The 26329-nt window shown below is 58.6% G+C and overlaps 1 protein-coding gene across 1 annotated transcript; it reads left to right on the forward strand.

Annotated features, from left to right (window-relative positions):
* The first annotated feature begins 15009 nt into the window (after positions 1–15009).
* Positions 15010–19138, forward strand: C16H1orf216 (chromosome 16 C1orf216 homolog). Its single transcript, XM_075048699.1, has 2 exons — positions 15010–15045; positions 16470–19138. The coding sequence occupies exon 2, from the start codon at positions 16486–16488 to the stop codon at positions 17314–17316; it is 831 nt and encodes a 276-aa protein (XP_074904800.1). The 5' UTR covers positions 15010–15045; positions 16470–16485; the 3' UTR covers positions 17317–19138.
* The last annotated feature ends 7191 nt before the right edge of the window (positions 19139–26329 follow it).

The raw sequence follows: 26329 nt of genomic DNA on the forward strand, positions 1-26329 counted from the left end.
GAGATGCTGCTGCTGCTACTTCTTATTGTGCCAGACTCCCATCTTCCCACCAGGGATGAGAGCTGTGGGTTTGGGCCTGACCCTCGCCGATGCTCCCACCTGTGCTGCTGACCTTTTCCCATCCCTGCGGCCGGCTCTTCTAGGGCTGCCCCCCACCCCACCTCCCGTCTGGCACATTAACTCAGCTTTGGCTTCTCATTTTCAAGTATCGATTCAGCTCACCCCTCCTGGCACTGAGATGCTGCTGCTGTGCTAACAGAGAGAAAAATCCCCCCCTGTTGCTGCTGGAAGTGCCAAGAGTGGTCTGGTGCTGGCCAGGCCAGCTGGGAAGGAAGGATTGACTACGGGTCAAGGCAGAGAGGGGTGACAGGGTGGGAATGAGGGTCCTGTGCACAGCCCTGGGGCAGCAGTGCACCTCAGCCTGTGCAGAAACAGTCTCTGCGGGGCTGTCCCGGGCTGAAGGAAGAGCTCCTTCCACTTCGCTCACTGCTTTTCCCCTTTAATCACATCTTGGGCTAACCACTAGCAGTTATACCTAAGAGTCAGGATGGGTGATGGTTGGTTTTAGCTTTGCATGAAGTGCAAAAGTGGCTGCACCTTGGTAGGACACCAGGGTTTTCATCTGAGTTAGGCAGCTGTAATAACTACCTGTCTCTGCGCCTCAGTTTCCCTTACCTGCACAAGGGACAGGAGGAATAAAATCTTTTGGCTCTGAGCTCCAGATCCTAGGCTGTACTGCAGGAGCCTTGATGAGAGGAGTGCTGCTAAGTATGCAATGTTACCTGCTGAGTTTGCGGGGAGAATGAGCTCTTAGGAACCTAAATGATAGTGAAGAAATTAAAAAAGAACTTATAAGCAGAAGAAGGAACGGCCTTTGGTCTGTGTTAAAGGTTAACATTGCAGACACGTTTATAATCATAGCTCTCACCACCCCACGGCTCCTCGGGGGCTCAAGGCAGTCACTGAATTATGTTTTTTTTTTCTTTTTGCCAAGAGACTGAAAGGGGGAGAGAAAAAAAACTATTTGTTTGTCTTGTCTAATTTAATTTATGTTATTTATCAAATAGACAGGTTATTTGGGAAACCAGATGGACCCAGGCTAAAATCATCTGTATTTCCAACATGTGAAAAATTATGTCGGAGTGGACACATGAAAAGAAGTGTGCTGTATGTTTTGTGTGTGCTTATCACGTGAGCTTCTGCACCTCATCTGTCCTGGACCTTTAATCAGTTGTCCCAGACCCAATATGAGGGTTAAAGGACAAAAAGACCCCCAGGCATCCACGCAAATGCGGATGGGGAGGGTGTCTTCCAGAGCAGCCATGTCACAATTATTTACCCTCTCTGGCTTTCAACCTGCTCGTTAACTGGTGCATCCTTTCTCCAGAAGTGATGAATGGGTCACATTTTTGGGCCCATGGAAACGTCTTTACCACGTACTTGGTTTTGGAGCAGAGCAGGTGATGTTTTCAGTATCTTTCTTTTCCTTTGCGTTCTCCATTAATAGAAAAGGAAACAGAGAGCAGCAGAAATAGGCAGGAACAGCTATAGTCTAACTGAAATGGAGTAGATAATTCAAGAAATACAGCAATACAATGTAAGAATATAGTAAAAGAAAACAAGACCCCTCTATTACTCACAGGCAAGTGCTTTTCTCCCTAAGAAGGAAAAGATAACAGCAGAGAGGGAAAAAAACCACCCACCCTGCAGCACTGATAATGCAAAGGTGTTGCCTTGTGCAGGTAGGAGCGAGCCGGCGGTGGCAGAGCTGGTGAGGAGGATGACTGGCCGGGCTCGGTGCAGGGTCCCCTCCTCGCCCCATCGCTGTGGCCATTGCTCCTGCTGCATTAACCTGCTGGGGCAGAGCTTGGGGCTGCTGCATCCATCTCAGCCAGCACTGGGGTCCTGATGAAGTTCCTCCTGCAAGGGAGCAGTCCTAGCACACCTCTGGTGCCCACGCTTAATTAATGATCTGAAATCAAATGGGAAATTGAAACTTGGCAAAGACCTTCCCTCCCTGGCACCCACTGGGCAGCTGCGAGGGGCTGTGCAGGGGTGGGACATCCCGACTGCTGCTTTACTACCAAGAGCTGAGCCTGAAGCAGCCCCCCCTCACCGGACTTCCCTGCGCCCCGGCCCCCCACCACCCTGGGGCAGGAGCCTGGCAGCCGGAGCAGAGCCGTGGGGGCTCCTGGCTGGGCAGAGTCTGGCCAAGCTTGTGACACGGAAAGTAGCTCTGTCCGAGACTTGCAGTGGAGTTTATTAGGTGACCTGTAAAGCAAAAGTTTCATTCTATATTAACTATTAGTCATTAATATTAATTATAACATTGCATGTGCTCTGTGTGGACAGATGTTCAGTCCTTGGGGGTTATTATTTTCTCTTGTATCATCCAGAAGCCCAATTTATGGCTAACTCCAGCTATGCTTCTCCAGGCAGCAGAGATCTAAACCAGCTGTAATTAAAGAAAATGACATAAAAGATTGCAGCACAGGGGGGAGGGGTGAGAAGTAAATCTTACAGCTTTGCAAGAGATTAATTTTATTTTTAGCTAATATTTTTTTCTCTGCTCCTCAAGGCTGTTTTCATGCAACATGCTCTGTGCTGCTTCCTTTACAGTGGCCCATTGATTTTCAATAGTTGATGTTTGTGCACGCGGTGATGGAGGATCAGTATCCGAGAGGCGTGTTCCCTCTGGAGGGTGAGACATGCACACGTGCACCCACCCGGCACCCCAAAAGCTGCTTGCAGCATCCAGACCCTCACCTCTGCCATGGGGGATGCTGCGGAGAGCCCGGGCGTCCCGTTGCGTCCTGGCATGGCTGATTGTGGCCACCGTGCCATGCCATGCCTTGCTCAGCCTCAAGGTCCCAGCTGGAGGATGGCGTGGGCCAGCATGGCAGCATCTTTCTGTGGTGCCTAATTTCTAGCCACCATGGTTCACGGAGACTTGTTTCTGTGCAGGAAGAATAATTAACTACCGAGGCGCTAACGCCACCTCACCGGCTGCTCAGGATATGCAGATGTGGTATTTCCACATTCCTATTTTACACGAAGCCTGAAGGGGGGCTTTGAAAACCCCCAGCCTGTCACAATTAAACACCAGATTAGAAAAAATGGCTTTTCCTTCCTGCTTCCCAACCCAGCAAGCCTGGATGGGGCACAGGGGCCCAATCCTGCCCTGCCTCAGCATGTGAGGTGCGGGAGCTGCCGTTTTGCCTGGCTTTTCTCCTGGTCCTGGTGCGGTGGCAGCGTGGGACAGTGCTGCTGCTCGAGTCTTCTGTGGGATGGCTCGCCGAGGCACCCTGAGCCGGCCGGCCGGCAGGCTCAGGGTGCCTCAGTGAGCCGCCCCACAGCAGCAGCGCAGTCGGGGACCCACGTAGAGGTTTTGGCATCCAGGATGTTTCCCAGCCCAGCTCTGGTGGCACAGCCGGCAACTCCTGCGGGATGCACATCCCGGCTCCGCTAGCCACAGCTGCAGACACTCCAACCGAAGGCAATGTAAAACCATCCAGCCCACTGATTTAAAGAAGATAATTAAAGCAGCAGACAATTATACCTGCCATGTGTTCCCTATTTTGCATGACGTGAGGGCGATGCTCTCGGTACAAAGCTCTGAGCAAGGCATCCGGGGGGATGATCTCACAGGCAGAGCTAGCCTTATTTTGGTAGCCTTCGCTCCACCTACAGATTTGCTGAGCGTGTGTGATCTTCAGAGACAGGATGACATGAGCCCCAAAGTATGATAACAGCCCCCGAGGTGTCGCTGCCCTGCTGCAAACAGCCCCCAGCCTGACCCGCCACGGTTGCCCCGTCCCATCCCCTTCTGCTGGAAAGGGAAAAGAAAAGGAAGGAAGAAAAGATTAGATGGGGTCAACGCAGTTGGCAAAGACCCCCGAACATCTGTAGGGGGCAAAAGCAGGGCTGGAGGAGCTGCATTTGATACTCATCAGCCAGCACCGAGGCCCCAAACCCTATTGAAGTCTGGAGGGGTTGGGATTTATCCCTGTGCTGGCTGGGTCTTGTCTGTGGCTCCCGCTAAAAGCCTGTGAATGATGCTGCTGGTGTCCCCAGCTTGAAGGGAAACTGGAGATGTCAAAACAAACCCCATCGCGGTCCTGGCAATGACCCCGGTCCGACATGACCTTGAGAAACTGTCAGGCATCAAAGAAAGGCACAGCAGGGATGTGCCAGGGTTGGCACAGCCGAGGCTGGTGCGTGTGGGCTGGCGGGTAAGCCGGGCACCGGATCTGCTCCATAAAGCACCAGCTTTGTCCCTAGAGCTGTGCCGCGTTGGCCGCAGGGTATTTTTATATCAAAGTGCAGGAACTCGACAGCGAGATCCACACCCAAACTTCGCCGGACACGCTGGCGTTGCCCGATCATCCCGCAGCAGGGGCTCGGCTCCACCGCGCGGTTGCTGTGTCAGTGGAGCCCCCAGAGCCCGTGGCTGCCTGTCCCCGCTGCCAGAGGATGGCGAGCGGAGGGGGGACCAAATCCCCAGGCCCCCCCTGGGGCACCCCATGAGCCTGGCACCAAACTGCCTCCCCTGGTGCTCATTAGTTTTGCCCCAGGGAGGCTGCCTGGGGCTGCTAACGAGGGCTCGGGGCTGATGCGGCACCACCGTCCCGGGGTACCCGTGTGAACCCCGGCGATGGGGGATGAGCAGGAGGGGACATCGCTCCCTGCTCTGCCGTGGCCCCCCCGGGCTCCAGGAGTCAAGGCCGGCAGAGCCGGTGTCGCCGGGAGCCGCACACGCATCCTGCGAGGGGAAGAGCACCGCTCCCAACATCTGCTTGGCATTTGTTTGTCTTTCATTCCCATTCCTACCCCTGCCTCCCCCCTCCTCTTTCATTCTTCCATCTGTACGGGCCTAAAAATAGGGCCGTAGCCTGACTTGATCTGCTCCTCGTCAGCCCTTCGTGACTTTGAGACAGCGAGATCCCGTTTGTGGACCGGCGAGGAGGGGACGGGACCCGCTGGCGTCCCTCCGGTGTCGCTTTCCTGCCGCAGAACGGCGATGCCGGGCGGCCGTGCCGGGGTCCTCGCACCCCCTGATTTTTGCTCCGCTTGAGCAAACAGACGGGCACCGTTCCCTGCTCCAAGCCCTGGCCCTGCACACCCAGCTGCTGCGGCGGGGACACCCGCATCCCGCCGGGAAGGAGCCGGTGCCGGCTGCTCTCCCTCCACGCACCCGGCCATGTGCTGCCGCCTTTTCATCCCTCCCACCCTGCCCCGTTCCCACGCTGAGCCCCAGCTTTGTCCGGCCGCCTCTCCTCATTTCAGGCCATTCATTTCATATCTGCTTTGAGTTTGCTCCCCCTCCCTGGTCCTCCGCTCCATGAAGGCTTCTCTTGTTCTGCGGCAGGCGCAGCTGGGGGGGTGTTGAGCCCCATGCCCCCCACTGCGTGACTGCCGTCCTGGCACCCACCCATCGCCCTCCTGGGGATGCTCGGCCACCCTCCACCAGCCCAGGTTGCCCACCCTGGTGGGACGAGGGTCCTGTCCCGGCCGCAGCATCCTTTGGTGGGGACAGCCACGGCAGTCTGGGCTCATTTAACCCGGGACACCAAGTGCAGGGTGTCCCGGCTTTGCAGAGGTGCCCGTGAGGCAGGGGAAGAGCAGAAGGGGTGGCCCCCAGCCCCTGGCTCGTGCACCCCCCTCCAAAATGTCACTGGGGCTGAGGGAGCGGAGCCACAGGGACCCCCTCACCACCTGGCTGGGGCTGCAGTGGGACCTGGCTCTGCCGCCTGGGCTGCTCTGGGGGTCTCCGTGGGCTGCGCCGGGGGTCCCCACGCCTCCCGCTCCCCAGGCGGGCTCAGCCCCTGAGCGTCTCCTGGGCATGGAGCAGGGTGAGCATCGCTTTGGCACTTCCCCGTGTCCCCCCGCCCCTTCCCCAAGTCGCTATGAATAAATCATTGTTTTATTAAAGAGAAGCAGCTGCTTTTTTTCTTCTTCTTTTTTTTTTTTTTTTTTTTTTGACACTCCATCCATACCCACGCGAGCCCTTTGGCACATGCTCCAACGCCACAAGCCCCATTGAAGGGCCCCTGAAGCATAGCAATTGATACACAGAGATCCCCAAATCCTATTCAGGGCCCGCTTTTCTGCACGAGCAGCCTCTAAACAGCTAATTCACTGCTCTTTTTGTCGCCGGGGTTAAGTGGTTAAGTGTGTGTGGATCCCATAAAAGGCCTTTACTCCATGAAAAGCTATATTTACATTGTAATCACCAAAGAACTGTTTAGGCAGTCAATAGCGGGGATAGAAAGGGGCAGCGATGGCGGGGGGCTCGGCAGCGTGCCCCTCACCTCTCCGGCTGATCCCCCCAGAGCAGGACTTTTGTGGGATTACGTCCCCCCGCGCCAGCTGCCGGGGGGCCGCGGGAGCCGACGCTCTTTGTCTCGGCGTCGAGCCGGGGACAGCCCAGGCACCCGACCCGCCACGCATCCCAGCCGTGGCACCCAGCATCCTGCATCCCGGTGGCCCCGGCCCCCTCCGGACAGGGATGGCACCCCGGGGTCCCGCCGATCCTGTACATCAGGGCCAGGGCTGGGGTCAGCAGCGCGGGGCAGGAGCCCCTCTCCCACCAGCATCCCTCCTGCGTGAAGGGCCCGAGCCCCCGTTACCCCGTCATTAACTAAACTCCCATCGTTATCGGCCGGGGCCTCCCTGGTACCCCCGTGTGCAAAGTGTGAGCTAAAATTATATCACTTTAACAAGATTAATTGAGCACAGCAAAGAATGGCAAAAGCTAAATTAATTCACCGAGAGCAAGGCGAGGGCTTCCCTTTCCACCAGGAGCAATTTCCACGTAATCAATTAGATGATGTTCCAACTGATATCCCCGTCGGGGAAAGCGCCTGCTCTCCCTGCACGGGTGTGAATATTCATAATGGCTACACTTTAAGAGTAAATACAGCAGAAATGCCCCCATATTCCCTTGCAAGCTCCCATGGGGTTTGCCCAGGAGTGACCAACACTGGGGTGGCCAGTGGGAACGGGATGCTGCATCCCAGCAGGCATGGGGATGGGGATGGGGATGGGGATGGGGATGCTGCCAGCCACCTGCCAGCAGAGATCCCTATTGGGGAGCAATTGCAAACTACGCTGGTCCCATTGCAAACTGCATGGAGCGAGGTGGCCGCAGCCCATGGGACACTGCCACCACCCCCGGGGTGCTGGTGCGGGGAGCTGTGGGGGACACATGCGCCGTCGGCGGGTGCTTCCTTCCCCCCGCTGTGTTTGTCTTGTCTGCTCCTGAAAAACGGAAATTAAAATGTTTTTATAGTTATCAATTACACACTCCAACTTTTTCTGGTGCCTAGTGTGAGCTTTATGATAGAACAAGTTTAAAAGTGTTTTACTGCACCCTCCAGCCCTATGGAAATTGTAATTAAGAGGCTGAACAGGCTGGTTAAGCAGAGTAGGTGATTTTCCCCAGTGGACAACCCCCCCATGGACGGGGCTCTCGGCTCCAGGATGGTCTGAACGCTAATTTTCCCCCAGTACAAGCTGGGGCACCTGGTGCCCCGTGCGTCCCTGTGCTGTGCCCTGCGCTGGCAGCACCACAGATCTTTCCAGCATCACCCTTGGCACAGCCGGCACGGCTGGAGCCTGTGGCACCAGCACCAGCACCGGCCCCGGCCCATGGCCCGGCATCGCCAAGCCGTTCGCATCATTGTGGGTTTTGTTTTCCCTCTGGTTTGGCTCCCGCCTGGATTTTTCAAAGGCTCCAGAGCAGCAAGCGCCCTTCCTCCCCCGGCTGGCGCACATTGTTCAAATTAGTGCCTAAATGAAAGGATATTGTTGGTTCCTGTTCGGAGATAATAACCTCGGTAGCGGAGGGAATTTCACCCATGCAGAGAGAATTTGCTGGGCTGTTCCCGCCAGGAGAGCCCCTTGCCGGGGTCCGTCTCGCCGGGACCCAAACAGGCTGATGGGAACAGACCCGCCAGGAAGCGGGGGCTTATCTTGGCATGCCACTCTAATTGCTGAAAACTCTGCTTTCTGACCTCAGAAATGTGCCACCACTCCCCATCTGGCACAGGGGCACCTGCGGCACGGCAGACCTCGGCCACGGACGGGATTAGCACCAAAAAGCAGCGGCTGCCGGCCACCCGCTCACGCTGTTCCTGCGGAAAAGTCCTCCTCTTCCCAAATGCACGCAGGATTTTGGTTTTCACTCTTGCTTTCCATCCCTCTGCTTCTGTCACAGCTTAGGGAAATTTAAACCCCTCACCCTGCCATGGAAAAGGAAGAAAGAGGAAGGAAACCAAACCCAACCCTGGAATTCCAGTGTTGCTATTTTTATTAAAAAGCAGAGGATTTCAAGCATAAGGAAAACGTCCTTTTCGGTTCTAAAGGTGCCTTCTGCCGCAAAGGCCTTTTCTGCTGGGGGGAACCCGGCCAGCACCAGCACACACCGAGCGATTCCCCGTGCCACACTGGGGCTGGCACGCTGCTGCCATCCCATCCATCGTCTCCGGTGATGGCATTCCCGGCAGGTGCCGGTGGGACCGTGCAGCTCACGGCGCTGTAGGGATGAGCGCGGCGGCGGTGGGGACGGGGCGGTGGGACAGCCCCCACGGGACCCCGCTTCTCGCAGGCTGCACCGGCCAGATCAACCCCCTGCGTGCAGAGCCCGCATGCTGCCGTCCCACCTGGCTGCAATGTGGACAGTCATTTAGTTGTATTCTCTGAATTTTAATTTTTTCAGCCAGTTTTGCTCTGATTGAATTTTAACAGATGTTTTGACTTGTTATAGGTGAAGGGGAAGCTGAGGCAAAAAAAAAACCCAAAAGAACACCTAAAGTGTTTTTTGATTAGAACTTGTTCAAAGTTCTCCAGTGGAGCAGTTTCCACATCAGAAAATTCTGACTATGTGCTATCAAACATTAATTTCCACAAATGCAATATAAGGTGATTCCTTCAGGTTAGAATCTGTTACAGTTATTAATCAAAGCAGGGCAGCTGAAACGAAACCTTTTATCGAATACTGTGACAAAGGGATAAATTAAAGCATTTATGGAATGTATCAGATTTGTGTCCAAGACTGAAATTTCAAAATCCTGAAGTTTTCTCCATTATGAGGTCCAAATGTGGAGCATTTCTGTTTCAGGACAAGTGTGCAGCAGTTGGGGGGATGCGGGGAGCTGCGCTGCCGTGACCGTTTCATCTGCAGGGAGGGAGGGGATGGTCCCGAGAGGTCTGTGCTGCAGGACGTGGTGGTCGGGGACCAGCACCGGGTGAGGATGGTGCTGTCCCGAGCGCTGGCAGGGGCTGTTTGCAGCGTGGGTCCCGTTACACCAGCCCTTCCTAAGGGGAGCCTCACTGCAGGGGCTTGTTTTGCCTAAAATGTTGAGGTTTTGGTGAGGACAACAGCACAGCTGTTCCCAAACGCACGCTGAGCAGTGATCTGTAATCCGTGGGCATTGCTGCCTTTATTATATTATTTGCAAGCTGGGAGCCCCCTGCCCGGAGCATCCCCATGTCACGGGCTGCGAGCAGCCGATGGCCGGGTCTGGCTTGGGCAGGAGACAGCCCAGGGACGCGCGGTGCTCGGGCTGGAGCCAAGGATCTCATGCGCAGAGCCTGGCGAGTGCCCAGCCGCAGATACCGAATGATGGAAGGATTTCATTTAGCGGCGCTGCCCTGGCACAGCCGATGGACAGCGATCAAAGCGAAAAATATACGCTTAAATGTACGCGGCGGTTTTCATCCCCAAATCCTCACAGACAGGCAAATCCATCTGCTGGTGAACTTTGTTTGCAGCCAGGCTCGGAGAGCCCCCCGGGCTGGGCTCGGGACGTGGCCCGTGGCCAAAGCAGACGCGGGGACCCCGAGGCAGGGACCCGTCCCGCGGCGCAGGGAGGTGACGCCGAGGGGCAAAGCCACCCAGAGCCACCGGCCCAGGCGGCGAGCACCGGTCCCTCCCCCTTCCTCTCCATTTCCCAAACAATTTCCTAATCAGACCTTTCTGTCTGGAGTTTATTAGTGATTCACAGGCCAAGAGGAAATGGTGATTTTTGGGTCCTGGTCTGATGGAAGGGGTGGAGCTGGCGTCAATATTCCCCTTTTGTAGCTCAGCAGCGGATAAACCCCAGAGGAAACGTCTTGCGGGACGCCAGCTTTGCCTTCTTGGCAGAGCACATCTCCCAAACCGAGAGAAACCCTTGTTTTGTGAGTTAGGAAAGCAAAGAGGAAAGAGGCTGCTCCCCTGACACGGGTGGTTTGGCGAGGGGGGTCTCTCCCAGCTGCGTGTCCCAGGGGCAGAGCTGGGTCCCCATCACCGATGGCTTGTCCTTCGCACCTCCGCTGCGCTCCCTGGCCCCACCGCTCCTTCCTCCACCTCCTCCTCTTCCTCTCCCCGGTACCATCCCAAGGGCTGCTCCTCGGGGCTGGGAGCTGTTGGGAGAAGCGGGCTCTGACCTCCAGTCCCATGGAAATGGTCTGGCCTCCGCAGGATTCCCGGCTCCTCTGAAATCCAATCTGGCTGCGGATTCCTGGCATTTTTCACCAAATACAGCGCATCTGTCACTGCCTTTGAGTCTGATTGAAATATAATTTGTTTTACAGGTAGATGGCAGGCAGCGGGGACCAGCGCAGGTGCTGGGGCTGGGGCTGCAGGGCCAGGGCGTGGGGCTTACCCGGATCCAGCTCCCTCTGCCCCCTTCCTCTGCCTTTGAGTGGTGTTTTCCCCAGAAAACCCCAGAGGAAATGCAGACAGTGGGATATTGTGTGCAAGGGCACCACAGGACAGGGATGGGGATGGGGACAGGCATGGAGATGGGGACAGGGATGACGATGGAGCAGGGACAGGGAGAGGCTGGCAGCGATGCTCAGCTCCCGCTTCCCCCCTTGAGGCCAGCGGTTTTGCCAGCCCCTCCCTGGAGAGGAATGCCAGCGCTTGTGCAGCTTGGGGTTGCTTTTCTTTCCCTCAGCCTACAAAAGTGACCAGGATCTATGAAAATAAAAGCGTTGTTTTTAAATTTTGTGAGGCCAAGAGGACAAACCCTTTATAGCATCCTCCTCCTCCTCCCTCCACCGGCAGGACCCACCAGTGCTCCTGACATTAGGTTTTCCAGCCCCAACCCTGCAGTCACAGGGCAGCGCGATGGTCCCAGTGGCTCCTGTTCCCACCGGCAACGTCGGACTCGAAGCCTTGGCCATGCAAAGCCCCTCGCAGCCGGGGATGCGGCACAGCCACGCAACCCAGAGCTGTCAGTCCACGGCATCCCCCGTGGCCACATCTTTGCCCGGCTGACCGATGCTCGGCTCTGGTTTCTGCTGGGTGCTGGGAGAGCTGCTCCTGCCCGGCCACCGGTTCCCCTGGGACTCCCCCACGACCCCCCCTCATATTTACCCGAATGTGTTTACAATTACACCGAATGCCGAGCCGCCGGTGGCCGCCGCAGCCGGGCCGAGTCAGCAGCGGGGCAGCGCGGGGTTGGAGGTCAGCACGCTGTTTACTTTAATTTCTCTGAGAGCTTTTTGGGAGATTTCCCTCCTCCGTTATTAAACTCAGATGAGCCGCTGGGGAGGTTAGGTCGCATGTGGTTCAGGGCACTTTTTTCTTTTGTAATTTTTTTCTTTTTTTTGCAATGTTTCACCCTTAACTCTTTCGGGACGGGTTCCCCATCTCAGCACTGGGGTCCCAGGCTGAGTCCGCCGGTGGGACAGTGGGTCCTGGGTGACCTGTGTCCTGGGTGGGCTGGTGCCTGGGTGCTCTTGGCCACGAAGGCACCTGGCTGAGCCGGTCCCAGCATCGCTGTGTGGCCGAGCACGGCCCCACCATGGCCATCACCCATACGAGGGGTCCTACCCAGCTCCCGGCATGCACAGCCAGGCCGGTGCCCCATGTGGGACAGGGCGGGAGATGGGAACCGATGGGAACCCAGGGAGGGGAAGAATGTGGAACTGTCCCAAAAAAACATGTTTCATTTCCTTCTAGCGCTGCAGCCTCCAGCCCACATGCCTCCCCCTGCACGCAGCCTCCCCATGCACCAGCGCGCGCTTGCTCTCCCAGCCCAAGCGCTGGTGTGCACACAGTGGGTGTGCAGCGGGCGTGCAACGCACACGTGTGGGCATGCAGCAGGTGCACTGGGCAGAGGGGCTGCATGCAGAACCTGGGGAGCAGCAATGCAGCGCTCACCTACTCCTGCACCCCACAGCTCTCCAGCAAGGCGGCGGGGTCCTTGCCCACAGGTCCCTGCCTGATGCCGAAGGTCCTTTCCCTTCCCTCTGCTGTACTGGTCCCCGCTGGCAGGGCTGGACACGGCCATGCATGGGCCGACATCACGCGTGCACGGGGCCGAGTGCGAGGGCTCTTTCTGGGACCAATTTTGTTCAAAGCCCGTGGCACATTGCATTGGTTAGCGGGACGCACGGCAGATGAGAAGCAGACAGCAGCACACGGGGCGAGTGTGAGGAACGGGGAGCTGGGTGCTGGGTTTGAAGGACAATTCCCAGCACGGCCAGTGCCGGGCTCCCATCTCCGGCGTTTCCCCACGGCAGTGCCGGGTCTCTGCTGGTGCAAGGTCCCAGCGGTCGTGGAAGTGCCCTGGGTGCAAGGGGGCTCCCACGGCCAGGGCAGACACTGAGTCCAGGGAAAGGGTGCTGCATCCAGAGTCCCGGGGCTTGCTTTGGTGGAGAAATCTGGTACCAGCGCCTTCTGGAGCGGCTTTGGGGGGTCACCCCAGCACCCTTCTCCCCTCTGAGCCCCGAGGCGCACTGCACTTATGTCGCCCAGGACACCCAGCTCTGAAACCCCAGCGCATCAGGTCCTGCGCTCAGCCTTAAATTATTTTTAATTTCCTGGAGAGAGAGCTTCTAATTTATTTCTGGAACAAAGTGAGGGAAGGGGAGGGGGGAGACAACTCTGAAATCCATCGCTAGGCCCCCTCCACCTCCAAACCTTCCCTTTCCCCCTGTCCCCAAAGGGATCAGCCCAGCCCTCCCCGTGTCCCCATGTCCCCTCTCTCCTGAGCCCCGCGCTGGGGGTCCCCGCAGCCGTCCCCGCTGGCAGCGTCCTTGGGACAAGGGGCAGCTGGGACTGAGGGGACGGTTGGCTCGCAGGGAAACGGAGCTGTTTTCATTGCAAGCAGCAAATCCCTCCGGTCTCCATCAGATACAGATAATCCCAGGGCTGGGGGTGCTGGGCTGAATCTGAGCTGCACCAGTGCAAAACCAACCCCAGTGAGAAGACAGACCCCGGCAAACGCTGCTCCCGGCTCCCTCCGTGAACCCGGCACCGACTTGGCTCCCGCCACGGGCGGCATTTGGGGGAGGAACCCCCAAACGCAGGGAGGTTCCCGCCAGCGGAGCCGGAGCCAACGCAGCAGGTTTGCAGCAGGCTCCGGCACGTCCGCACCCACCGGCCCTACGGGAATTCCTGGGGTGGGGATGAGCAAAGCCGAGAGAGGAGCAAACCCAGCCCCTGTCCCGCAAGCCAAACTTCAGCTGAACTTGTAGTTTTCTTTTGCTTGTTGAAGTCTAAACCGGTGATGAAAAAGGCCTGTTTCAGATGTGCCTCCTCTCAGTAAACTGGAGGAGAAGGTCCCTGAACGGATGAAACTTTCCTCCTTGCTCTCAGTGATGAATATTTTGCTTTGCTTTGAGTTCAGGCCCCGAATGGGAGCAAAGCACGAACTAGCATTAACAAGCACTCAGCTCAAGGCAGAGCAGAGCAGAGCTGAGCCCATTGTTTGTCCAAACTGTTTTTTCTTTCCTGCCTAGTCACAGACACGTCCGAGTCGGTTTCTGCCTTTCCTGTGTGACGGGAAGGTTTTGTTTCTTTAATCGCAGGCTTTCCTAGGAGGAGTGCTGCAGCCCAAGTGCCCCAGTTACGGCTCTCGGTCCTACCCCACCGATTTCTCCTCGATGGAGGTGTCGAAGCCTTCGGAGCTGGAGCAGCTCGGAGCAGGAGAGGCTGCCTAGGGGCCTGTGAGGCAGATGGGAAGTTAAAAGAATTTATTTATCACTTATTAGCATTATTCTACTGCTCCGAACCCTTGCAATGTCGTGGGGGAACATCTTCTCTAGGCGTTTCTCCCCCACATCCCACCTCCAACAGCCCAGACCTTCGGAGAGGATCTTTGTCCAAAAGCACCTTCATCCCCTCCTTCCTCCCCCTCAGGGTGGGCGCGAGGTGCCGAGCCCTCGGCTTCGGACAGGGTGGGTTTGGGCTGCAGAGCCCTTGGGATGACGGCGCTGTGCTCATGCCACGTCTATCCCAGAACTACCACGGAACGCTGGTGACGGCCACATCGCGTGGACCCAGCCGGAGAGCTCGGGGCAGCTCTGTGGGTAATGGGGGGGGTCTGCGGCACCCCGGCTGCCCCCACCCCGTCTCCCAGCCCCAGGCCACCGACCACACCGCCGTGCGGTGCCTCTCCCCTGCCCACCCCCCAACACGCACCCCGGCCCCACAAAGCCTCTTTATCTCCCCAAACCCTCATGGTGCTTCATGTGACCCCCGTGTGCCGCCGTGGGAGCCGTTTGATGGTTGCTGAGCCTTTTCCTTTCCCAGCACGCAGACACCCCGGCTCTGGGCGGGGGGAATAAAGGCCCCATTGAGAGCGTGGGTCTCGCCGTCCCCCTCGTCCCGGCGGGGACCTGCTGAGCCTCACGGGACGGGGAGCCGGGAAGGAGTCCGTGGGTCCCAAACGCGGCCGCCCCGCCTGCGGCGGGATGCACCCACACGCACCCACCCCACGCTGGGGACCTGGGTGACGGGGGGTGGGGGGGTTTCACCCCACGGCCCCCTGCACCCTGAGACCCTCTCCCACCCTCCTCCCTGGCCGGGCTGACACGGGTGGGAACCCCCCCCGCCAAGTTGTTTCCCGTGGGGATGCTGCGGATGCAGACAGACCCCCGGCCCCTATAGAGACATCGAGTCCCCGTAAGCCCCGTCCCACCGTTCCCCCCCCTCCCGCTCCCGGCGCAGCCCCGTCGGAAGTGCGGCCGTGACACCTCCCCACGCGGGGCCGCTTCCGCTCCCACCCGCGGCGGCGGCGGCGGAGGAACGAGCCCGGGGCGGCGGCGGTGAGTGCTGGCTACCGGGGCGGCGGGGGCCGGGCCGGGCTCGGGAACCGGAGCCCCCATCCCCTCCTCGCCCCCCCCCCCCCCGCCCCCATTTCCCGGTTCCCGGTTTCCCGTTTCCCGGTTTCCCGGCGCAGTGCGGCTGCGGGCAGGGAGCACCCACCGCCGCTTCTCCCACGCTGCCCCCCCCCCCGCCTACAGCCGGTATGGGGAGTGAGGGGGGGGCTGCAGGGGCAGGGATGCTCCTCGGCTCGCCCTTCCCCCGGGGCTGCGGTACGGTCCCCCCCCCCCACTGCCCCGGGCTGGCACGGGTGGGGGGACACACGCCCAGCCGTTCTATGGCGGTGGCACCCGGTCCTTCGTTGCGGGAGGGGGGATGCAGTGTCGGGGTGCCAGGCCTTTGGGAGCCCCCCCTGGGTGGGCGCAGGCTCTCGCCCTCCCCTCTCTCCGGTGCCAGCCTTGCTTTTGCAACCGGCAGCTCTTGGGTGCAAACTCGCCAGCCCCGGGCATCGTGCCCGCCGCTGGGGATAACGGGCCAGCGGTGGGACCGGGGGGTCGGGCCGCGTGCACCGCGGTGGGTCTTCACGGCTCTTCGCTGTGGCGGGCCGGGACGGCGTTACTGCTGCAGCCCCTGTCCCACGCCCCGCGCTGGGCACGCTGCGCCCCGGAGCCCTCCTGCCTCTTGTGCTGCTTTCCAGGGGTGAAACCGGGACGCTCGATGGGTTTCCCTTCACGCGAGATGGGAGAGAGCTCGGAGCTCGGCTCTCACCGCCAATGACCCGGCAAGAAATGCTGGGTGAACCTTTCCTTTTCTGGTCCCGTCTGCTCCCGGTCCTGCAGAGAAGGAAGCGGCCCGGCCGGGGTCACCGGTCGGACACCAAACCCGACCCACAGCCCGACTCGGGGGAGATGGCAGAGTTTGTGCAGAGGAGCCCAGGCAGTCTCACCTGCTTAAATACATTTTATTGCTGTTGGAAAAGCAGCTCCTTCCAAGCAAACCTTTACCAGCACTGAATTAATTGCACCTACCGCAAGCGCTAACACTGCTGGAGCAGAGCGTGCCGGCCGAGCGCCCGCGCCCTGCAATGCCCTCTGACAGGCACCCAAGGGATGCCACGGAAGCGTGGGTTTGGGCAGGAGCTCACAGGGAGGAGAGCAGGGTGGAAGACCCCTGCCCTGAGCTTCTTGCATTAGGTGAGAAGTTGCCCCTGGGCGATGTTGCCTGGGGACATGGTGAGAGCGGTGGCCAAACGCGAGAGCGGTGGCCAAACGCCGAGAAAGGATGAGCCCATGACTTGGGTTCAGTAGCTTTAAAGAGAGGCAGGTAAAGTAAACAAATATTTTATCTCGCCGTAGCTGGTCAGAGTTCTGGTTGTGCCAGCCCGCGTACCCCGCAGATGCGTTATGGCTCCGTGTCTCTCTTGCAGGCAGGAGACCGGCGAGATGTTTGCCGTCTGCGCGCCGGACGCCCCGTTCCGGCAGGGCCGGGGGGGCCTGGTGCTGGGCACGGCCGTCCCGGGGGCCGGCCACGGGCAGGACTCCAACTCCAACTTCGTGGGAGAGGTGTGTGACAGCAACGAGAACTGGAGCCGGCCAGCGCCGGGGTCCCCGCCGGAGGAGGGCTCCAGCCGGAGCGAAAACACGACAAATCCGTCCGATAATCTGCTGTTATTAATGCAGAGACAGATGGTCCAGGGCCGGCTTAGGGACGCCGTCCCGAGCCTGGGCGCCGCGCGGCCGCGTCTCCCCGAGCCGGGGGTGCGCAGCCCCCCTGAGGGAGCGGAGGTCGGCGGGGCGGGGGGCCAAAACGCCGCCGCCGAGGAGCCGGCTGGGGGATGCGGCAAGCCCCCCAGCTCCCCTGCGGAGGACAACGGCTACGCCAGCAGCTCCCTCAGCATCGACAGCCCCGACAGCACCTGCGGGAGCTCCTGGGACCCTCCTGCCGCTGCCCCCCTCCCCGGGAGCCCACCCCAGCCGGGGGCGGCCGAGCCCGAGCCGGGGACCCTCTTCCCGGCACTGGCAGAGGCCGTGCAGCACCTCCAGGACAAGGAACGCTTCAAGGAGCGGGAGAAGGAGAAGCACCACATCCAGCTGGTGATGTACCGGCGCCTGGCCCTGCTGCGCTGGATCCACGGCCTCCAGCAGAAAGTGGTGGACCAGCAGAACCGGCTGCAGGAGAGTTTCGACACCATCCTGGACAACCGCAAGGAGCTCATCCGCTGCATGCAGCGCGGCCCGGCGTGCCCGGCCGGCGCGGCCGCCCCCAGCCCCTGAGGTGCCGCCGGCGCTGCCCCGTGCCAACCCTCGTCCTCTCGGCCGGCGTGGGGCTGGCTGGCGGCGTCTCCGTGCCGCACACGGGTGCGGAGCGCTCTCCGGGCGCCTGGGCGCCCGCCCTGTCTTTCCCATCTCTCTCCAACGTAGCTGAGAGTCCCCAAACCATTCGTCTCGATTTTCACCTCCGCGCGGGAACTCGTGTCCTTCTGCACCGTGTCCCGCCGGTCTGGGGACCGTGGGCTGTCGGGCTGGGTAGACCTCAGGACCTTGGGGTTTGCTGAGCCTGGGGTGATGAAGCTAATCTTTTAAATCTAATTTACGGTCCTTTGTATGAACCTGGCTGAGCCACGCGTGTGCCGGGACAGGGCCTGTGGTGAGCCCCCCGGGTGGGAGCCGCCTGGCGGCGAGGGTCTCGGGGCAGCGACGCTTTTAAACGTACCTGGGCAAAGCACTTCAGCGCGTGCTCGGGCACAAGCACAAGCTCACTTCATCCCCTGCGTCGCACCCGCACCGGTGTGCCCATATGGAAACAACCCAGCCACCGCTAAACGTTGCTCGTGCTTTCGGTGTGAGCAAGGTGTCCTGAGCTGCTCCTCGGGACTCGCCCGGGTGCACCGCCTAATGAAGCACGTGTAAAAGCTTTGCAGATAAGATCTAAACTCATGCAGGGAGATGGAGTGAGAGAAGAAAAAAAAGTCATTCTGAAAAGTGACCTCAGAATGCTTAAAAATAAATTTAAGTGTCAACCGATTCAAACCCAATATATTTTTTTTCAATTCAGTATTAGAGAAGAGTTAATTTAGATTTTTCCTTACAGCCAGTGTGTATATACGCACATCTGTCTGTCGTGGGAGATGCTTTAACACGGTGCATGATCAGGAAGCTGCTTGCAGACTTGTGCTGTTGGTGTTTATATTAATTTATCATTTGAAAGGAAAGAGAATATTTTTTTCTAATCTACATTTTATCCAATGAGGACTGCGTACAGAATACAAAGAACAGTCTTCTTAAGTAGAGTTTAAAAAGGAGGTGCTGTGTTTGTTTGCTGTATTTCACTAAGTGTTAATATGACATGTATCCTAGTTAAGTTGCCGATGCAGAAGGAGCAGCAGCGGGGCGGTTTCGCTGTAAGCCGAGGGCTCAGCTGGGAGGGGACCACGCTCCCCATCCTGCCCGGAGTTGCTGTGCAAAGCTGGGCACTAATTTTGTGTCTTGTCTGCAAAAGGAGGCTGACGAGAGATTTCAGAGCTGCCGTGTCCCCGCAGCCAGACTTCTTCCTGCCGTCGGAGAAGCGGAGCTGAGAGGTGGCCGCGACTTCGCCGGGACCCTGCTCTGGTGCCAGGGTGCAGCGCCCAGCTGGCGGGACGGCACAATTCGGCAGCGTTGGCAGATCCCGGCTTCCACTGACCGTTAGATGCTGCTGCGCTGCAAATACATAATCACGGCCGAGCCCCCCGCGACCCGTGGGGCTGGGGGCTGCGCTGAGCCTGCTCCCGTCCCGCACCGGGGCACGGCCGGGCTCTGCTCCTGCCCAGGGCTGCTGCCGCCGATAGGTAAAATGTGGATATCTCTAACATTCTGCTCCTGAAAAGGACATTTTGGTGGTGTAGGGCACCCTCGGCTCAAAGTGGCCCGTGCCGGCCCCTGCACCCGGCGCTGGGGACCGGAGGAGCCCGGCAGCATCCCTGCAAGGCTCGCGCTGCTCTCGCTGCCTCGCCGTCCTCCTCCTCGCTCGTGTCCAGCGCCTGCTGCCTGTGTCATATCCCAGACGTGTGTGATCGTGGGCATGTTGCACACCTTAATAAAAGCCTTGGAGCTTCTGAGCTGAGCCCCAGGTGGATTTGTTCCTTTATTGCCCCTTCGCAAGCCTGCCCACCCCGTGCTCGCCGCAGGGTGCGTGGGTGAGCAGCGGCAGGTTGAGGGCGCGGGTCTTGGCACCCTCCTCCCATTCCTGCATCCCTGGGCACGTGCCAGCGGGCGACGCGCTGTACCATCACCGGCAGTTCGTTCGTGTTCAATTCAAAAGCCCGTTTTGCTTTTAAAACCTCAAGCGCGCCGCTCCTCCCATCTCTCCCCGTGGCCGTGGGGCAGCGGGCGGCGGGGAGCCGCAGGCGCTGGGGTGCAGTGCGGGTGCAGGATTTACCCTCCGCCCCGGGAGAGCCTGGCTTGAACCGGGGTGACCAGATTCCGAATTCCCCGGGCACCCAACCACCCTGCCCTGCGGCCCCGGCTAATCGGGCGGGATGGGGAGGCAGCTCCGGGCAGATGGGGATGGCAGATAAAAACACCTGAGTATTGACCCAAAGGTGACTTTGCCTCAGGCCTTGCAGAGATTAACTAGAGATGAAAAACCGAAGCTGTAGCGGGCCTTTGAACCTTCCTTCACCTTTTTCCTCCCCCATTCCTGCTTCTCCTTTACAGCCCCTGCATCTGTGGGAATTCAGGGACGCAATAGCCCCTTTTGCAGACTCGGGGGCTGGGTTAGCAATTCATGAAGGGCAGAGCGGCTGCATTTTTCCATCCTTATCCATGCCCTGCAGCCGGGGCTACCGGGAGGTTTGGCCCCAGCCCTCGGTGGGTTCAGGTTCGTTAGGACACGCGTGTGCTCGGCTTTAAGGGCCCGTTTTCCACCTTCGGCTGCTGCCCGCGGAGCACGCGCTCCGGCAGGTTTAGGGCAGCATGAGACCTCCCAGCCCCGCAGAGAGACCGAGCGATTCTCTGTTTATCTTGGTCGAATGCTTTACACAAATAATTATTTCCAAGGTAAATATTGTGAAAATCCAGATTATTTGCTCAAGAAATGAAAGAATAACTGCGGGAGTACATCAAAGTGGTGGATCTGCTCCGCAAGCAAGAGGCTTCCTCCTCGGTTATTGGGAGCCCCGATGCTTATGCCCCCAGAGCTGGTTTGAGATGGCCAGTGCTGATTTGCAAAATCAACTTCAGACAGAGTTTTTTTCCAGCCCCAGCTTCGGTGCCCAAATGAGATTTGGGAATTAATTAAAAACCCAACCAACTGCAGGGGGAAAAAACAATAAAGACACGAAAAGCTGCAAGGCTGAGCCTGGGCCAGCTTGGGGGGAGCCGGGACCTCGCTCTGCACCCCCCGGGTACTCACACCCCGGGGGGCTGTAACTCTGCAAACCCCCCTGCACCCAGCACTCAGCTCCCTCTGCAGATGCGGATCTGTCCCCGCGCAGGATGGGTGCAACGCCTGAGGACCATGGTGGGGACATCTCCATCCTCAGGGATTTCCAACCCTTGGTAAATAAGGGGCTCGCAGATGGATAACGTGGCTCTCGGGCTCGGAGGAGACACTCCGGCTCCAAAATCCCCCCAGGTCGGTGGGAAGACTGAGCATTGCCAGTGGGGTCCGGATCAGGCCATTGTGCGGGGCCGGCAGAAGTGGGGAGCCGTGTCGGGGATGGGGCTCGCACGTGATCGCTTCCCCGGCACGCGGGGGAAAACGAGCTCCTATGGACCCTGGGGCATGTGAGCTTGAATTTCCATGCACAGCAGACAGGGCCCTTTGTTTTTAAGGTCTCCTCTGAAAGTTTATTGTTATTATTATATTAAATCCCTGTAACACTGGACTGGTTTTACTGCACAAAGCAAGATTTGGCAAACGTTGCTTTTCTTTGAAAGTTAAAATAATAGCATTAAAAAAAAAATCAAGTATTTATGAAGCTTTGGAGGGAAATATTTTACCTTGTAATTTGAATCCATTCTAACTCTTTCCAGTATTTTGTGGGCTTAAAAAAAAGTCTTTAAAAATAAAATCAAATGATGTGATAACTGATGCCATGAAAATACAAAAGAAAATTAATCATCTCAGGCCATTAACATCCAGAGATCCAGGCTGGGACACACTTAAAGCATCCCGGGATCCCCTGTTTATTGCATCTTGGAGACTTGCAGATCTCACGTATTCGGTTTACGGCAGGAAAAGGGCTTTCCTTTGCCCTCGGCTGGCAGGGTGAGCCCAGCCGGGGCTGCTCCCCTCGCCCCAAACGCCGGACCCGGCGTGGCGAGGGGCTCCACGGGCAGCCCTGGGGTCCCACCGTCCCTCCCCGCTGCTCCCCGGTGCACGGGGGACTGAGGCTGCCCAGAGAGATGATCTCAGCCCTTATAGGATCCATATGTGCCGCCGTGCCGGGAGCACCTGCCGCTGCCTGGGAGGTCTGGGAGGGTGGCGGGGAGCAGAGGGGCTCTGTCCTTGCTGCACCCCGGGCCGGGCTCAGCTGTCCTGCCTGCAGGCATCTGAGCCAGGCGGCTGAGAGCCTTTTCCACGCAGCCCCCTTATCTGACACGGAGCGGCACGGATCCTGCAGCCCCCTCCAGACGGCTGGGAAGCATGGAGGAGGGAGGCAGTGGGGAAAAGGAAGGGGGTCCGGGTCCGGGGCAGGGGTCGAAGGGGACCTGCTCTGCTCCTGCTTGGTGAGCATCACCCATGGGATGCCCAGACGGGTGGCCTGGAGGGAGCTCTGAGCAGAGGATGCCTTTGCTGCTCCTGGTTCTTAGCAGGGAGATGCTCCTTGCACAGCCAGGCTTCGTTTTCCTGCAGCCCTGGGTAAGTGGCACCGAGCAGTGGGCACCTGAGGGCTGGAGGCAGGTCCTGGGGGCTCGTGTGTGGCCTTGAGCCTCGGTGCATCCCTCCTCTTCCAGCAACGTCTGCTGGGACAGACCTCCCTGGGTGCCGGACCTGTCCCTGCAGCGTTTGGGGACTGTCCCAGAGTGATGCCAAAGCCGTCCCGCAGCACTGCCCCGGAGCTGTTGGCCAGGCAACGAGCCGAGTCCGGCACCGGGGCCGCATCCTGCACCACGCTGGTTGAAGTGGTCCTGCACCCCGCGAGCCTCTGCGCAGCCGCTGGTCGGTGACCTCTGTGAAAGCTAAATATAAACCCAACAGCACTCTGAGCTATTCCGTGCCAGCCGAGCCAGAGCGCTGCTGACATTTCAGCTTATTGGGGCAGCAAGTACCGTGTTCAGGATTCAAAACCGCTCAGCTCTTTCCCTACCCCAGGTGCTCTGGTGCATGTCTGGACCAAGATTCACGCGATTTTTTCAAGCTATTCTCCCTCCCTGATATTTTGTATTTAATTTTAAATGCATTACATTGGCAGTATAAATACCGTCACCCCAGCCTCCTGCTTGAAACAGAACAAAGCAGCACTGATGCCAAGAGCTTGGGATGGATGGAGACTGCAGGCAGGTTTGGGAAGTATTGGGGTCTTCCCCCTGCCTGCACTGTTAACGTGCATCGCAAAACCCCGCTGCCCTTCCAGGACGTTTCTAAAAACTCAGGGTGCATTAAAACCCGGGCATTGTCCCAGCTCGATCGCGCAGGCTCGCACACATCACGCTGCAGCCGTGCACCCGCACACGTGCGCCCGGAGCACCCACAGCCCCACGCGCTGCCTGCCTGCCCGCAGCCGGAGCCGAACCTCGCTGGGACGCGACCCTCGCCGGCCAGGCAGGCAGCTAGATGCTCCGGCACAGCCCCAGCATGGTGTGCGCGTCCTCCTCGCTCTGGCTTGGACTTTTCTTTTTTTCCAAAGCTGTTTCCCACTTGTCCTTTCCAGCAGCAGCGGGATGGGCAAGACCCCGAGTGCTCGGCTCTGCCACGGTATCTGATGAAAACGCAGTTTGAGCCTGCCTTCTTTAATGATTCCCTTTGAAATGTTGTTGCTTCCGCACATCCCCCTTCGGGGTAGAATATTAAGCAAGAGCAACTCGGCTGGAAATTCAGATTGTTTTCGTGTCTGTTTTCATTTACATTTTAATGATAGAGAAATCTTAGAAATCTGGCTATTTGCAGCACGGCTCCTCAAAAGAAAAGGGAAAAAATCACCTGCAACCATCTAACCTTTGCCCTCTGCAAACGGCACCAGGAGCTGGGGATCGCCAACAACTTTCTGCCTGAAAATGCTTTTTGCCCCCTTTTCCTGCCCAGGCAGCAGGGATTTCAGTGGCCAGAAATCGGTTCTCGGGCATCGCTGCCGTCGCAGGGGCTTTGCCCAGGTGCAGCACCGAGGCGCGGGCACGCTGGGCAGTTTGGGTGCTGGTGGAGGGGATGTGGTGCGAAGGGACGAGCAGCTGGGTGCATTCTGTTCAGTATGGTTGGGTGCTGGAGCCAAGGGTGCTGGGTGCTGCTCCAGGAGCTCACTGCACCCGCAGGAGGAGGGGGAAAGGGGTCTAAGACATGCCCAGGTCTCATCGCCTGCCTTGGGCAGAGGTCGGGGGGATTTTCCTGCAGGGATCCACTCTGCAAGAGCAGAGCCCCATCCCGGGAACTGGCTGTGCTCAGCGCCTCGCCAGCAGCTCTTCGGATGAGGTACAGGGATCCAGGCCCCCCTGAGAAAACAGCTGGGAGTAAAGATCACTAGAAGAGAAGCAATAAACTCTCGGTTATTCTTCTGCCATTGAGGCCAATCAAGCTGCAAAGAGTGCCTCAAGGCCAGTTGTACATCATTATTTCATAGCGCGTTCCCTGTATGATATAGTGGCTGTCTTGCTGGAGGGAATGCCTTCCTGGTTTTAAGCATCAGCACTGAAATATCTAGAGCCCTGGAACCATTGGTTTGAATCCCAGAAGCCTCAATGCTGCACTTTATTCCTCCAAGGGAATAATAATCTGAGTGCCACGCAAGCTGCCTGTCTATGAGCATTTGATTGAGGGCTTAAAAACAAAGGTTCTGCTTGGACAGCCAAGAAACACCTCCCCAGCCCCAAAGAGGGCTCGCCGCAATGGTCTGCTGGCTCCTTTTGCCCGGGACGGGGGAGACGATGCTCAGGGGGCTGCTGCACATTAGAACGGGGCTGGGGGCTGCCGAGGACGGGCTCCAGCTCAGCTGTGACGCATTTGGGACCGCGGCATTGCCGCTGCCACCCTCTGCAGACACGAATCCCCGGGGCTGCAGACCCCCGGAGCCAGGCTTAGCCCGGCTGGAAGCAGTGGCCCCCCCAGGGACGGCCGGACCGGCCACGGAGCTCCCCGTGGGCTTGGGATGCTGCGTGCTGCTGGAAGCGGAGGAAGGCTCAGGTCGGGGTGGGTGGAGGGAAGCTCCCAGCTTATCTGTGTTTAGATTGAAACCGAAATGCCAGCTCTGAACAAGCCTGGCTTGGCTGCGTTCATGGGCTCTATCTGTGTTTTCCATCTTGGAATCTCCATTTTCTTCTATCTTGCCTTAATTTCTCTGCTCTCCGGACAGGGCCGGGAGGGAGAAGGCAGCTTCCAGTTCCCAGTCATGGATGGAGGCTGCATTTTGCAGTAGAACAAAACAGCAAAGAAATGCATTTGGTTTTTTTTAAGTCCATCGAGGACTCAGATAATTTTGGTTTGCTTTCCAAAAGTCTCCTTCCACCCCACGGCTCCAGCCCTGCCCTGCAAGTGGCACCATCTGTATTTTTACGTTTGAGTGATGCTGGCGGGAGGAGCGGCTGCTGCCGGCGAGAGGGAGAGCACCGTGCCACCGGGCTGTGCCAGGACCCGAGCGGCGTGGATCTGATAACCACGCGGGCCCTTTCATCTGCTGAGCTGTGAGAGATTTTATTTCTCAAGCCATCCAAAAACTTTCCAGGGTGGGGAGATCCAAGCTGACTTTCCGTCTCCTTTGTTTTCTCCGGGAGGGCGAGGAGGGGGGATGCAGAGCCCAGGCAGGCACAGGGGCACGCACGCTCCCGCAAACCCACCGAAACCCGGCGGATAAGACGGAGGCGCGGAGAGAAATGGAAACTTTTTAAAAATTCATGAAAAACGAGGAATACAAAGACGAATTAAGAGAAGCCAGTAGCGTCGGGCTGAGTCTGTTTGGTGTTGATACTGTGCAGAATTAAGCCACACTGGTCTTTCTTGTGGCCAGAGGGTAGGAAAAGGGCTCCCAGTGGAGAGGACCCAGCCCGGCGCTGGCGATGCTGAGCGGGGATTGATAACCCGGCGCGGGGGGGGCGGCACGGCTCTGCCGCATGCTGCTCCGGGCCGAAAAGCCTGCATTTATCCCAGCGATAGCAGCCAAGCCAGAGCTGCGGGCCTTGGGGGTAAAAAAGGCTTAAAAACCCATCCTTCATTCATCAGGCAGCTGAGACGGAGAGGGGGAGGAGAGGAAGACAAAAATAATGGAGAACGAATTAAGAGTTGGGGGAAACGGCGAGGGGGGGCTGTCGTGCCATGGACGAGGGGCTCAGCCCTGCCAGGACCCTCGCCCCCAAAACCAGCAGCGGGCAGGAGCTCGAGTGGGGAGATGCCCACCCCACGCTATCCGCAGGAGGGGATCGGGACATGCCTTTGAAACCCAGCTGAGATGTCACTTCCCAATCCCCGAGCCTCTCATGCTGCCTCTGCAGATGCTGGTGGGCAGGGGGGGGCAGCGATGGGTGCTGAGTTCTGGGGTCCCCTCGCCCGCTGTCCCCCTCCTATGCCCCAGCGATGCCGGTCACCTACCGGGAATTTTGCAGGCAGGGGAAGAAGGGAGGAAGGTTCATTAGTCACTTCTCATCGAGCAAATAACGCAATGTGACAGCGAAAGGCTGCTGAGCACAGCTAAGAGGGGATGCACAACTCTCCCGCACAGAAAGAAACCCGCCATGCGGAGACAATGCTGCCTGACAGCGCGGGCAGCGGGCAGGCAGGGACCCGCTGGAGCAGCGGGCTGGGGGCTGCCCGCGCTGGGGGATCGGGGTGCAGGGGGCAGGCAGCGGGAGGGGGTCTCGGGGCCGGACATGGTCATCGCTGGGACATGCCGACCTGCTAGGAAGCGGGCTGCCCCCCCAAAACACCCTGCCTGCAGTGCGGAGGTTTCTGCTGCCCGTGGTGGGCTCTGCCCGCAGCCCCCAGCTCTTTGGGACATGCTCGCGTCGGGGTGGCTCGCCATGGAAAACTTTCAAAAGGACTCAGTTGGGTTGCACGCTGGAAGAAAACCAAGTTTTAAAACCTTGAACATTTGATGAAACAGTTCTTGTTTGCTGGCCAACCCCACTTCTGAGCCCATCGACTGCAGGGCCAGAAGGGACCATG

Source organism: Buteo buteo, chromosome 16, assembly GCF_964188355.1.
Source record: "Buteo buteo chromosome 16, bButBut1.hap1.1, whole genome shotgun sequence".
Classification (NCBI taxonomy): domain Eukaryota; kingdom Metazoa; phylum Chordata; class Aves; order Accipitriformes; family Accipitridae; genus Buteo; species Buteo buteo.

What these genes read in the sequence shown, in the direction of transcription:
- C16H1orf216 (XM_075048699.1), top strand. Translation starts at nt 16,486, where the DNA reads ATGTTTGCCGTCTGCGCGCCGGACGCCCCGTTCCGGCAGGGCCGGGGG.